Raw genomic sequence first — 15358 nt, 5'->3', positions numbered from 1 at the left:
GATGTGGGGAACAAACTTTTGTATGTGGCCGAACTTTTTTGTTTTAAGTCCAATCAAGTTGCAGTCTTCAGGTAAATAGTTAGTCTTAATTGAAATAAAAAAAATCAACATTTTGGTCAGTTGAATACACAATATTTGGACCAAAAAAATTTTTTTTCTTAAAAATAGCTTACTTATTTTCAATTTTGATGCGAATTCGGTTCATTTTTCATTTTTTACGTTTAGTATTTAACCCAAACAAAATTTAAAAAAATTAAAATATTTAAATTTTCTGAAAATTTTTGGACCCAGAATGTAATTAAAATCAAATATTTTGAAGGTGGACTTTTTACATAGACTACCCTTGCGGAACCTCTAAACATGATTTTTTTTAGTCGGCCCCATACAAAAGTTTGTTCTGCACATCCTAATCTACCATTTGGAGGGTGAGCCCCCAGACTCCCAGAAATTATGCAATTTTGGGACACCCTAATGCAGATTAAAATTTCTAATACAGACCCCGTTCGTTTGTGGCAACACGCACGTAAATTTTATGTTGCCAAAGTCGAATGTTGCCAAAATCGAACGGTTTTTATGTCACTTTTTTATTTTTTTATTTTATCTAATTAATCAAAATTGATGATAAACATGATATTAGCTTAACTTTTTTAATTTGGCTTAGTTATATTAGTTTTAGGCAGTATAACATGGAAGAATCATGTTTTTACTGTTTGAAACTAATATAATTAAAATTAAATCCACCCTAGTCAAGTAAGGTGGGGTAAAAGTACGACTCGGGTAAAAGTACGTTTTGAGATTATTACAAAGCGAGAACAGTAAAATTCAAAACTCTGGCGTGGATTGATAGTGATAATAACTGCCTACATCCAGACATAATTTTTATTTGGAAAAATTTAAAACACTCCCAAGAATGAGGTAAAGCAGATTTTTTGCCCAAATGATGTAATATTTAAAATAACGGCAAACATGTTTGAGTAATCAAAATTCTGGCTTTCAATGAAAGTCTTAATTTATCTGTTTAATTGTTTTCAACCACTAGCAAATACCGAAGAGAGAATTTAATTAATATATCTCTGTTTTTTACAATAAACTGTGAATCACAAGAAGCCTTGAAGAGGCAAAAGTACGAACTGCAAATGGGGCAAAAGTACGAATGATATACAGGGTCTACTGAAGTAAATCTAAGCGAAAAATTTTAACTTCTTTCTAAATTTCACTGGGAACAGCAGCGCATGTTTTTGATTCTGCAAAGACTTGCTCGCGTGAAAAATTGCTCAAATACGATGAGAACTGGATTGCGTAAACCTGTTGAATATGGAAAATTATTGGAGAACTCCAAATTCGCGCAGGTTGTTCCCCTATGTATGGGATTTGTGTCAGAAGCGAACACAGAAGTTACTGCTGTAAGCATAGATTGATATAAAATAATTTTTCTTCTGACTTCATGCAGAATTGTGGAATTTTGAATGGTCGTACTTTTACCCCACGTCATTCGAACTTTTGCCCCAGAGGTGGGGTAAAAGTAAGTTTCGATAGCAGTTAGGCATTTTCACTACTGCTATCAAATGCGACGATCGATGATTTTCGTAATTTTTTAGAAGAGAGATAAAAGTCTAAGGAATCCAATGCTGTTCTTGTTTTTTTGGAAAAACAACTGCAAAATTTTCCAAAAATGGGATAGCACTAAGGTCGTACTTTTACCCCACCATACTCTATATATATATATGTTATGGTTGTTTGGTTTGTAGAAATTTTCATGAATTTGGTTTTGGTTTTTCTAAATGAAGAACTCTCAATTGTATGGCACAACTCTTTTAAGCTTATAACCTTAGCTCTTTCTGAAGTTTTTATAGTTATTTTTTTTAATCGACCAACCAGTTAAAATACGCTTTATGTTCAACTTGATTTCAATGTCTTGATTTTGATATTCTTGATTGTTAAAATTTTTTAGTGAGACACATTTTAACGGGTTGGACTTCTTATATATTTCTTGTTTGATAATTTGAATTTTGATCGAAAGGACAAATGAACATTTTCATCTAATCATTGACTTTCTCTCTGATTATTTGCAATTCCACCAGAAATTTCTCGTTCATATTCTCTAAGAATAGTAACCAATCCCCCAGCCAACAGGTTGATTGTGTTTAAACTTTTGATACCACCAATCTTTTGTTATCCGACATAATCGGAAAAAGTTGCCGTCCCTCGGCAGGCAGAAAGGCAGGTAGCAACAACGAAAAGGCATAAAAGCAAATTTTTCATTAAAACAAGTGTCGCCGTGAACAGAAAGAAAAGTTCAACAGCCACAAACCAATTTTTCCGGATTTTCTCACCCTCCTCGTACTGTTTGCAACCAACTTGTTGTTCTTAGTCTTGCTGGGCTACGGGGGACAAAACATTGTTCGGTAGTAATTTTCAACTTTATAATCTTTTCTGTTTTCCCTCCTCGCTCCGGGAGAAAGCTGAAAAAGTGCCCTGAAAATGGTTTGACTTTTCGCGCTGGTTTTCAAGCAAAAGGTGTAACTACTTACGGTGTACCTTTTTATTACAAGAGAGCGAGGACCATCATCATCATCGTGGCTGGTGACTGGTGTGAAGAACCCATAAAACCAAACACGAAAGACGATCTGGACAGGTGAAACGGGAAAAGTTTTGCTGTGATAAACTCGTAAACCGAACGAAGGCAGCAGCACCAGTATTGTCATTATGGAGTAAAATGTTAAACACTTTCCGGCGAAAAGTTGATCCCCCTACTCTTGGGTGGTTCTCATTTTGAATTTGGTTTGAGATTGCCAGCGAAAATTCAGACTTGTTCAATTAATCTTTGATCATAATTTAGCGATCGAATTTTTAACATATAAAAAACACTAAAAAAAAGATAAAAACAGGTACAATCTCAATCCTGAAAACCACCTTCTTGCAGCTGAAAAACACAGCCAAACAAGACGTGGCGAAATCCTACACGTGAAACGTACACAACATGCATTCATGATGATGTTTACTCTGTTGTCGAGTTTCCATCCGTACACACACTGTTGATATTGCTTCTTTTCAATTTCGTTCATGTTATCAAAAGTTGTTTCAAAATCTTTTCTCCCTTCTCTCTCTTATTTTGGATCAATGCTGCTGGATGCTGGATACCGTTTGGGCTTGTTCGGGATGATGACGATGATAAAAAAAAACTCCCACCAACAAACATGGTTCTTCAAAACTGCACAACATGGCCCCGGATTGGAACGGATTTTCTGTCGAAAACATTGCACAAACAAATCTCTCGCATCATCCATGGACCGAAAAATTTATCCAGATATGAAACCTACAAAGCAACGCTTAAGAAAATACCCGCCACTCGCCTGTCCCGGCTAACGGAAGCCCTCGCCAATTACGACCCGATCCTAAATGAGTACTTTTTCGATCGGCATCCGGGAGTTTTCGCCCAGGTGCTTAACTATTATCGGTAAGTTTTTTTTTCTTGGGGAATTTTTAAGTGGGAATTAACACGTTTTGACAAATTATCTCCAAAGCTCATTGAACATTTGTTTAATGAAATGAATAAGTTTGTTCAGTTTAATTCAAGAAATTGCATGTTCAATTATAACTTGTTGCTATTGTGTTAAAAGATCTTTATAAAAGAGGCTCCAGAGAGCGCACTCTTGGGAGACAAATAACGGACGATGCATAGTTTCTTAAATTCAACCGTTAAGAGTTTCCTGTTCCTTGCCTTTTCTCTTGATACTCTGCTACTCAAAAGAAATAGATCAACAGTGCTTTTTTCTATGAGTTTTGGAATTTTTGAACAATAATACAAAAAATACTACCTATGCTATAAGATATATCGAATTTACAAAAAAAAACTTTAAATTGACGTGTAACTTCAAAGCCTTCATTTTCGTAAATATGTGACCCATGGTCAATATTGCCGTAATTACTGAAAAATCTATAATTTTATAAAAATGTTGAGCAAATTTAAATCATAGAATCTGAGTCATAGAACACAGAATTTCGTTAATATTCACAGATTTCACAGATTTTTTTAAATTGTGTACAGATTTTCAAAATTATAGTTTTTAACGTCATTATAAATTTTGGATTTTTTTATTGGGTCTATCATATTACGATAAGAGGTTTTCAATGTTAATGAATTTTTCTTATAAAAATGTAAAAAAGACAATTTATCATGATTGTTTAGTTTTTGTTTGTTTCGGTTAATGTCGTTTTACAATATTTATGGCATTCGCAATTGGTGGACAGTTATTGAAAAAAGGAAGACAGCTGACTTGCCAACTGAGACCTATCAAAAGCCCAGTTTTTGATGACAATAACGATGTTTTTTTTTCTTCACATAAAACAATCACAGAATATCAGTGTAAAATCACAAAAAGTCAGTTTTTATTCGCTAAAACACAAATTTTTTTCGGAAACCTTGTTTACACAGCAAAAAAAAATGTAACGATGGACGATGTAATTTCTGGGGATAACAGATTTCTGTTGCAATAATACATCTGAATGATGTACACAACACGAATACGTCGTGAAGTGTAATATCACAACATTCTATGTGAAATCGCATCAAGTAGTCAATGTTTTCCTTTGTTGACGTTCAAATTTGATTTCATTTAAAAAGTTAAGAAACGGATTACGGACCTCAGCAGGGCCGGATTAAGCCATCGGGGGGCCCGGGGAAATTTTTCTAGGGGGGCCCCTATAATTCGATTTTTTTCAACTGCTACCCAGAAAATATAAAACCTTTCAAAGGTGTAAAAAAACTGGAGATGAGTGCAGTATACTATCATCAAATAGCCATGTTGTCTGCGTATTTAGGTATTTAGCTATTTAGGTAAGCTGCAATATGCAAAATTTAATTCTCATTTTTTTAAACCTTTATCACCAACTAAAATTCTCTAATTTAAATGACCGGATAGATATTATAAATGACTTTCATATCATCATTGATCGTTTGGTTTGTAATTATTCCAGAAATATTTTTCAAGTGACAGTTAGGAAGTATCATGAAGATTTGAAACAAAGAAAACAAAATTTCAAAAAAAATAAACAAAATAATTAAATCCACATTCCATAGAGATACAGATATAAGAGTATAAGATTCAAAACTTTAAACCACGTTATATTCAGAACCAAAATTCAGTGTTTCAAATCTAAATCATAATTTCCAATCAAGTTTTGAGAAACAAAATATGAATTAAATTTAAAAAAAGATACAAAATTACAATCAGAGTTAAAGCAGAAATTGCACCAAATGTTAATTTCAATTCTATGTCTTTGAAACACAAAAAAAATATATTCCTGAGATGTTTTTAAACATCATTCTCATCAGATAATTTTTTTTTAGGAGTGTTAGTGCAAAAATGATCGGTTGAAAAAAAAATTGAGATTAAAGATTGAATCTTTAAAACACAGAATCAGTTATCATTGAAAAAAATCAGATAAGGAATCCAAATGAGCTTAGTACCTTAAACAAAGATCCTGAATTTTCAAAATTCAGAAAAATTTTGAAACTGAACTTCAGTATCTAACTGAAGAAACAACACGAAATTTGAAAATCCCAATGAATTGAATCTGGAAAAAGATAAGATTAGGATCATAGAAATATTCATATTAAGAAAATCACTCAATTTTTTTACTAGCAACTCAACTATCAGATCTTTTTTATAATAATTTGAGAATGATCATTCGGAAAATGATATATTTAATTCAGGATATTCACTTCAGTAGATGATAAAATTTTGGTTGAATCTGTTGAAAATGTTCCAATACAAATTTCAAGTCTAAGACAGAAATTTGGATGGAAATTCAATAAAGAAACCCTGTACTGTCGATTGGTCCAATTTAAGCAACTACATTTTTTTAAATATTTTAATTTCAAAAATAGGGAGTGAAAGGGTTTATAATTTAAAAACCAATGAAAGTTGCAATAATAATGATTGAAAGGTGAAAAGTTATTATAATACGCGGTACTAACCCGGATACTGCCCGGGTAAAATTCTGAAATGTTTGTCATAATGCGAAATTAGCTGCTATTTTAGTGCAGTAAACCATAACCTGGAAATTTAACGTAAAAACAAACATTAATGTTGTGCAAGACGTTTGAATGTAATGAAAATGAGGGGATGTTTTTTCTTTATATTACCTGTTCTGTACTGAATATCTGAACTGATATGTTTCAATAAAAAAATGAAAATTTGAGGTGTTTTGCCTCATACTTAAAAAAAAAAAAATTCTAATTCGGTTTTGTTCAGAAGATTTTGATATTCTTAGCTCGCAAAATGTTGGAGAGCTCCTTCACTGCTTACTCTAGGGGGCCCCCTTAACTTTTTCAAGACAAAATCTAATCTAGATGTTATTTCACGGGAGCTCTTTAGTTTTTAAATTTCAAGTTTTCATCCAGATTTTCTAGTATTGATTTCTTTTCATGGATTTGTAGTAGTATGATAAAAGTAATGTTAAAACTTTTTTTCCCTCGGGGGGGCCCCCTGAGGCGGGGGGCCCGGGGCAATTGCCCCTTTTGCCCCCCCTTTAATCCAGCCTTGGACCTCAGCTATATTTGTTTGGCTTGTAAGAACTACCAAAATTAATTTAAAATATGAGCAAACCCACAGCTTCAAAAACCAATTTCATTAGATTTCATTTTTTAGGAAATTTGGCCCATATGGATAAGCGGTAAGAAACGTATTCTTCGTCTCCAAACAGCCGGGTACATCAAGACAATGTAAAATTAGGTACCTTTTGCGACTCAAGTTATGTGCAGGTATTTGATGTAATATCGCATTAATTTTTTTGCTGTGTATGGTTGATTGGAATCACTTTGATCTCCTAAAATATAAATATTATGAAAATTGAGAAAAATATATTATTAATGAGTTTTGTGTTGGTTTAGTACGATAAAAATGTAAATTGTAATCACAAAAACAGGTCCTTTCGTTTTATTGGCAACGCACAATTGCGACCAAATTTAAACTAAATTCAACAGTTCTTTAAAAAATAATGCAGAAATCGCTTGTTAATCGGACGTTATTTAGAGCTGAGTTCAAAACCGATTTCAGTTAGTAATCAAACGTTTTGTTGAATTAATACAAATGATTTTTTTTATAAATTTCACTGTTTGGACACTTTCCTGTCCATTCATCGAAGGTTTGTTTTGCTCGTCTGTGCTGTCATAAAATACTGTTCTTTAAAAATTATTTGTTATCAAATGGTTGTAAATAGTTTTTAAAACACATCAAATTAAGTTTTTCTCAGTCCTCCTCCCAGTCACTCCTCATAACTGAATCTTCGACAGTGTATCAATAATTGACGCACCCTTCGGTCCGAATAACAAACGAGTACTGTAATACTTATAAAATTCATATTTGGGCATTACAGTAGCTTTCGACAGTTTAAAGTAGTTTTCTTAATGTAGTATCGTGCTTTATTTACATTATTGGTTTGTGTTTGAGTATTTTTCGTAATATACTTTCACTAGGAGATCTTTGTAACATCCAAAATCTTAGAAGAATGACAGTTATATTTTTCTATACAAGCTGCGAAATATTTCACAAGGGATGAAAAAGTTGTGTGTAGGTTAATTTTAGCAGAATATATTTCGGCGTTTCTGCATAAAGCTCCTTGAAGTATGTTTCTAATGAAGGGTTTTTTGTAGGTAAATATTTCATAATGATTTGATAATGAACAGTTTTTATTTCAGAAAAAGTTGGCCCCATAACGGCACGTTAGTTTTCAGCTCAATGGATAACAATTTGAAATTATCAGACTTATGTATAAATTCAACAAAGGCAAATTCTTATTTTTTTTTGAATTAATAATAACTAAGTTTAATGCATCAATAGGATCGCTTCGGAAAGTGGTAAATTTGAAAAGCTGTGTTTCCGTGACAAAACAAACCAAAAAGTTTCATATATCTTTTATTTTTGTCATCCCATTTTCAGCTTCTGCTTATTACGTATCGAATTTATCACTTTTAATAAATTTCATTGTAGTAAATATAGCTCTATTATTCCAGAATAAACGTATCTTGTATCTCATGTTTTCGATATTTAGATCCACCTCTCACATTCTACAACTATTTCTTACTAATCAATTTATGTCAATTTTCAGAGTATCATTATTATCACGGACGAGTGACAAATCATAATTTAAAAAAGTTATTAAAATTATTATTTATTTTATTTGGGATATTTTAACCAACCTTTTGGCATTCGTGTTCGAATAAAAAAAAAGTGATTTTTAATTATAGCTAAATGATCTTTATACTATGAAATATGTTATCAATTAAAAATTGCATATGAAGCGTTTGGCAGGGATCTCCACGCTTCATTCCTCCCTTTGCTCCAGTATCTTTCGCGGTGTTTACCAAATGGTTGGCCTGGCCGTAGTAATCTCTGCAATGCATGTTTACATGTAACAGCGATTACGTTGAAAAGAAAAATGAAGGATGCAAGTCCTTTCATTTTCCAGGATGCTTACATGTTTTGGCCATGTTGGTAAAAGAAGAAGAAGAAGAAGAAGAAGAAGAAGAAGTATACTTTCACTTGGAGATCTTCGATTTAAAAAAATCATTCTAAATGGAGCGTTTCGAGTTCAATGATTTAAAGTTGATATGAGTAGTCAACCGAGCTAAGCTAAGTATGCTTTCTCTTGAAGATCGATTCTCATATATTTCGATTTATAACATTTGAATTTTCATTTTGTTTTTCTTTTACAAATTAATGCTCGGAAAGTGAAAAACTGTTTTCAAGAAACTCCTAATAAGTTGTCACAGATATATTAATGAATGGCACCTTCTTGTTTTGAAACCACTTCTATCTATAATCGTTAAAAGCAAGTTCACTCGTGTTGCAAGAAAGTGTTGAAAATTTTGACACTTATAGACTATAATTTACAGCACATTTTGAAAAATTTTACACAGCAAAAAATCTGCTGCCGTCAACTTTTTTTCAACATTGTTTCTGTTTTCGCCGTATATGATAAAATCCAACTATTTTTGCATCACTGCATGTGAAATTGGATAAAGTTTAAAAAAAAGCTGAAGTTGATTTTGGAAAAAAATGCGTTCAAAATGTTCTTCATGCGTCAAAATATCTACCACTTTCTTGCAACATGAAAAAACTTGCTGTAACTTGCATACCTGACACTTAAATCATGTAAGAAGAAAAAAAACTTTCAGACATTTAGTACCCGATAATCGAAGATGCGTGTTAATTATTACAAGAAAACATGACGAAACGGCATGTAAATCAAACATCAGTTAAAATAATATTGGTTTAAAAAAATTGGAATTTCATGTTTATATCTTTTAAGCATAAAATTATACTAATTCTTGAGTTCATCTTGATATTTAATTCATGTGTGTCATTCTTTTGTGATGTTCGTTCACATTTCATATCCATGAAATGGCGAACATGTCTCGGCTATTTGAGGAATGTTTTGGAACTTCAAGTCCATAGAAGACTATTTGAGACCCAATTTGTAACTTTTATACTGAATGGATGTAATTGAAGTGTCTTTAAAAAGGCCATTTGAGATTTTTTTTTTTTGGAAATTCAAGTCCATGGGAGGCTGTTTGAGGCTCTATTTTACTGAGTGATTCGATTGACGTGTCACAGAAAGGCTATTTGAGGAATATTTTGCAACTATTATGCTCGCATTCGTTTACTAAACTCCATGCTTATATCGAGTGTAAGCTCTAAGTGCTCGCCATGTCCGTATTTCAATAGGGGAATGATTTTAGTTTTATACATTTAATGTGTTTCATTTCGATCCATTTCTTTCTTATGTGTTTTTTCTTAAATTTTATGAAATATTTCCGATTTTATTAGTTTTGATAATGGATTTTAATCGCCGGCATTTAGGTAATTTTTCGAGATGATTTTTTTTGTTTACAATTCAGAACATTCAAACTTTTTAAAAATATATTTAAATAATTGAAAACAAGGTTTGAAAGACAGGCATTGCTGCAAGAAACCGATTCCGGCTAAATTTAATTACATGTTTTAATGTTTTTCTAAACGGTCAACACTACACATAATTCACATAAGGCTACAAAATTTATATTTTTCTGAGATGCAATGAATTTAAAAGGTATTTTCGACTAATTTGGGTACCCTGAATCTGAATATGCAATGTTTCTATTAGCTTTTGTTGTTAAATTGTCTTTTGAAAATAAGTAAAACTATTTGAGAAATTTCTGCACTGTTTATACAAAAACTCGAATCAAATAAAAGTATTGAATGAATTATCAACTTTCCTCACGAATTCAAGTAATTTTGAGTTTGGCGCAAAAGTTATAGTAGTTTTATGTTTTTTTACTTTTTCTAATTTATCAAATTTTCAAGAAGCTTTAAACTATACTGAATTTTAGATATTTTTTAGCCAACATGTAATCTTGCAGGTGTCAACAAATCTGTTAAATGAAATCAAGTTTTTTGTACACTTACTGCAGTTATGTCAAAAATACTTTTGAAGATATCTTTGCATTTTTTAAAATTGTTGAATTTTACAATCATTAGATCATGCATTATGTTCATCATAATATTATCCCATAATTGGATGAAGTATGATAAACAGAATCAGATTTTTTTCCGATTCGACCAAATATGATAAAAGATTCGAGTTCATAACGCTAAAATCTATCAAATTAATCAATAAAAAAAAAAGAACCAAAAGACTGCTGCCTTGAGCCATTAATCAAATTATGTAAATTCTTATAGTGAGACGTGTTTATTAAAAAAACCTTCTGAAATGTTTTAAAAAACTTAACTTTTTCATTTTCATATTTTTAAATTTATCGAATTTAAAGTCCAGTTTTTTTTCCAATTCTTTAATTGACTTGCCGAGTTTTTAGTCCAACTTTTTAAAATTTAAAATATAATTTTAACAAATTTGATTTTGTTTTTAAATTCTGAATTTTTCTGTACTTGACACATAAGCCCTTAAATCAAAATTTTTAATGAGAAAACATAGTTTCAACCTTTTGTTCTTTCTAAGACCCAATATTTCAATCGGAAGTGATAAAATACTCAGAGCTTGTAATTTTAACTTTAAAACATGTGATTGAAGATTAAAAAACTTTTTAATTTTTTTTAATAATTTTTTTTAGATCGAATCTTTTTTTATGAATCGAACATGATTTTTGAATTAATCTTATAAACTTTGAAACATTATTTGAAGTAGCGACTTTTTAACTTAATTTTTATGCGAAATGTTAACTTACTTTGTATTCGCTTTGTTCTTTCAATATTTGCTGTAACTTGGAACTCCATATTTTTCAATTTTTATCAGTTTTCATTGATCATTCACGAAATTACCCATATCCCAACATTTCCTCGTAAGTATAATTGAACATGAAACTATTATTTTGATTTTTAAAAATGAATTTTTTAAGCCATTTAGTTTTATAACTGGAGGATTTTTCTATAAATAAGTTTTATCTCTTACTTATTTCGCTGGCACTTATCAAAAATTAATAAATACATTTATGTATTCTTCTTTTTATCAAATTTTAAACCATCAATCATTGAATAAATTCTTTAAAGTTCAAATTGTTTTTTTCAGTTATCGAAAATTAACATTTTCAATCGCGATGAATTTTTTTTTTTAATTAGATTGAAGAAAAATTAACAATTATCATTTTCCCAACAACTAATCATGGTGAGTTTCCTACCTGATTGGACATTTATTTTAGAATTCAGATTTTTTTTAAGCTCTGTGTTTTGGAAACGTTTATTTTAAATTAGCTTAAGAATTCCTTTGAAAAAAAATTCTAGAACAGATTAAAGTACATCATTTTGAAAAGAAAATTCAATGACTTATCGAAAATTTCAAACTTTCATTGTGATATGAATTGAAAATTTTGTTTTTTTTTATCAGTCCATTTTTTTTTTAGTTTGTGTGGTAATCTTGAGTGAGAATCGGTGTTAAAAATTGCTTTCCTTTTTTATTGTTTATTTTTGTATATTTATAATTCTTAGCTAAATTTGAATTTCGAAACCCGTTCGACGCTGTTAAGTTGAACTTTTTTTTTGCTTCTACACAAGCTTACCTGATTAAATCACAAAAACCGTTCATTAACTTTAACGCATTTCATCAACCCAAACGAAGTACGAGCAAAACAACCAGACCGTAATAATTAATCTGACTTACATTACCCCAACAAGTAGTTGCAAATGCTAAGAGTACAAGCAATTCAGAGAAACTATGTTTCCTTGTCCGTGCCAAGTTCCATGATTGTACTTGAAGAAGAAAATTTCCGTGATTTATTTCACTCCTTTCATACAACACGAACGCAATTATGTTCTTTTCAATCCACACGAGCAAAGCCACGAGATGGGGGGAAAAAAAGAAATGGCGACTTAGTATTCACACTCCCCACGAGTTTCTCTCCCTTCCATCTATATGAATTACATTTTGTCTTTGTCAGGAAGCTGGCAAATCCTTCCTTCCTATGGAAGAGAAGTCAGCTCTATTTGCAACCTCGTGCTGGTGTAGAGTCCCGTGACACTCGCTTATCAAAACGAATTTATTCCACTTTTTCTCGCCATTTATGTGTTTGTTTTTTTCTCTATTTTGTACTCTGTTTTTCCACCTCAAAATGCTCAGCACCGGCAAGCTACACTATCCAACCGATGTCTGCGGGCCACTTTTCGAGGAGGAGCTGGAGTTCTGGGGCCTCGACTCAAACCAGGTGGAACCGTGCTGCTGGTCGACCTACAGCGTGCATCGAGACACTCAGGTAATTGCTTGACAATTTTTAAATATCTTTTCTCAAATTAAGGAAAAAAAACTTCAATCAAGATCTAGACCTAGATTGGTTGATGCCCAAAATATTTTAACATTTGTTTTTTTAATTGAAAATAAAAATGGATTCTTGAAACGTACAATTTATAAGAGACAAACCTTAGCCTAGTAGTTATGGCATCAACGTCAATAAGGAACCAATTATCCGTTCTAGGTCAAGTATTGTGATCCTCCAGCCATCAACGACTTTTGACTTTATACTTTAATTTCTCTGCAGTGTGGTAGCGCGGAAGAATTATCATTTGAAAATTTATTCACAAACTCAAACATCCGAAAAACTCGTAAAAAGAGCCATTCGAAACGCACCTTCCGAGTCATTTCCTTGGAAAAACTCATCAACACGGGAAGAAGACGAGGAGGACTGCTTTTACTTCTAATTAAATAGTAAAAACTTACAGAAGAATATTAAATTAGGTTCGCTCGCAGTTGTGCTACGTCAGTTTGTCGGTTGTTAGGTAGATTTTCAAGAGATCAGCTCTCTACTCGAGCTAACAGCCCCCGTTTTGATTCCAACTTGTAGGGTGACCAAACCATACTTTTGGCTTCAAAAAAAAACTTCAGAATTGTTTTTTTTCTATCACACTTAAATGTTTTCAACATGTTATAAAATCAAATTCAGCATAAAAATCGTTAAAGAATTTGATGAGGCTCGAGATTTTATTTCGAATATTTGACAATTTTATCGATTTTGTAAATTTTGACAACTTAGACAATTTTTAAAATTTTGACAATTTCGACATTTTTGACAATTTTGACAATTTTGACAATTTTGACAATTTTGACAATTTTGAAAATTTTTAAAAATTTTGACAATTTGAAATTTTTGACAATTTTGACAATTTTGACAATTTTGACAATTTTGACAATTTTGACAATTTTGACAATTTTGACAATTTTGACAATTTTGACAATTTTGACAATTTTGACAATTTTGACAATTTTGACAATTTTGACAATTTTGACAATTTTGACAATTTTGACAATTTTGACAATTTTGACAATTTTGACAATTTTGACAATTTTGACAATTTTGACAATTTTGACAATTTTGACAATTTTGACAATTTCGACAATTTTGACAATTTTGACAATATTGACAATTCTGACAATTTTGACAATTTTGACAATTTTGTACAATTTTGACAATATTGACAATTCTGACAATTTTGACAATTTCGACAATTTCGACAATTTTGACCATTTTGACAATTTTGACAATTTTGACAATTTTGACAATTTTGACAATTTTGACAATTTTGACAATTTTGACAATTTTAACAATTTTGACAATTTTGACAATTTTGACAATTTTGACAATTTTGACAATTTTGACAATTTTGACAATTTTGACAATTTTGACAATTTTGACAATTTTGACAATTTTGACAATTTTGACAATTTTGACAATTTTGACAATTTTGACAATTTTGACAATTTTGACAATTTTGACAATTTTGACAATTTTGACAATTTTGACAATTTTGACAATTTTGACAATTTTGACAATTTTGACAATTTTGACAATTTTGACAATTTTGACAATTTTGACAATTTTGACAATTTTGACAATTTTGACAATTTTGACAATTTTGACAATTTTGACAATTTTGACAATTTTGACAATTTTGACAATTTTGACAATTTGACAATTCTGACAATTTTGACAATTTTGACAATTTTGACAATTTTGACAATTTTGACAATTTTGACAATTTTGACAATTTTGACAATTTTGACAATTTTGACAATTTTGACAATTTTGACAATTTTGACAATTTTGACAATTTTGACAATTTTGACAATTTTGACAATTTTGACAATTTTGACAATTTTGACAATTTCGACAATTTTGACAATTTTGACAAAATTGACAATTCTGACAATTCTGACAATTTTGACAATTTTGACAATATTGACAATTCTGACAATTTTGACAATTTCGACCATTTTGACAATTTTGACAATTTTGACAATTTTGACAATTTTGACAATTTTGACAATTTTGACAATTTTGACAATTTTGACAATTTTGACAATTTTGACAATTTTGACAATTTTGACAATTTTGACAATTTTGACAGTTTTGACAATTTTGACAATTTTGACAATTTTGACAATTTTGACAATTTTGACAATTTTGACAATTTTGACAATTTTGACAATTTTGACAATTTTGACAATTTTCGAAGCTGGTAACCCTTAAACCATCAGATCAACTGAATTCATTCCGTCCGCCGCCGGTGGTTTATGCATAATTTAAAATTTTAACTTAAAAGCCGAATAATCCAGCCCGAATATCCAGATGCGGGCGAAAAGTGGTCTTCAGGTCTGAATGAAAACCAACCGGACCAGATGATTGTCGAACTACATAAAAATGTTTGAGTGGTGATGAAATATTTTTTTAATCCAATCCGTTAACTTCAGTTCCAGCCGGCGGCAGCGGCGGCTTAACTCAGTTCCGTTTGGATTAGCTACCATGAGGAGCAAAAGTTGTTACGACCAACCAGGAACTTCCTTCGTTGCTGCTGCTGCCAAGCAATGGATGAGA

At 31.1% G+C, this 15358-nt stretch overlaps 1 protein-coding gene across 1 annotated transcript in view; it reads left to right on the top strand.

Moving 5' to 3' along the window:
• Positions 1 to 15358, top strand: part of LOC129741144 (potassium voltage-gated channel protein Shaw-like) — a 178145-nt gene that overhangs the window by 52806 nt on the left and 109981 nt on the right. Inside the window, exons 4-5 of the mRNA XM_055732851.1 lie at positions 3308 to 3457; positions 12613 to 12745. Coding sequence (XP_055588826.1) covers positions 3308 to 3457; positions 12613 to 12745 — 283 coding nt within the window. The remainder of the gene's footprint in view (positions 1 to 3307; positions 3458 to 12612; positions 12746 to 15358) is intronic.

The sequence above is a fragment of the Uranotaenia lowii genome, chromosome 2 (assembly GCF_029784155.1).
Source record: "Uranotaenia lowii strain MFRU-FL chromosome 2, ASM2978415v1, whole genome shotgun sequence".
Taxonomy (NCBI): domain Eukaryota; kingdom Metazoa; phylum Arthropoda; class Insecta; order Diptera; family Culicidae; genus Uranotaenia; species Uranotaenia lowii.
Note: the sequence above shows the minus strand (reverse complement) of the source record. Positions and strands in the feature narration are given on the sequence as shown.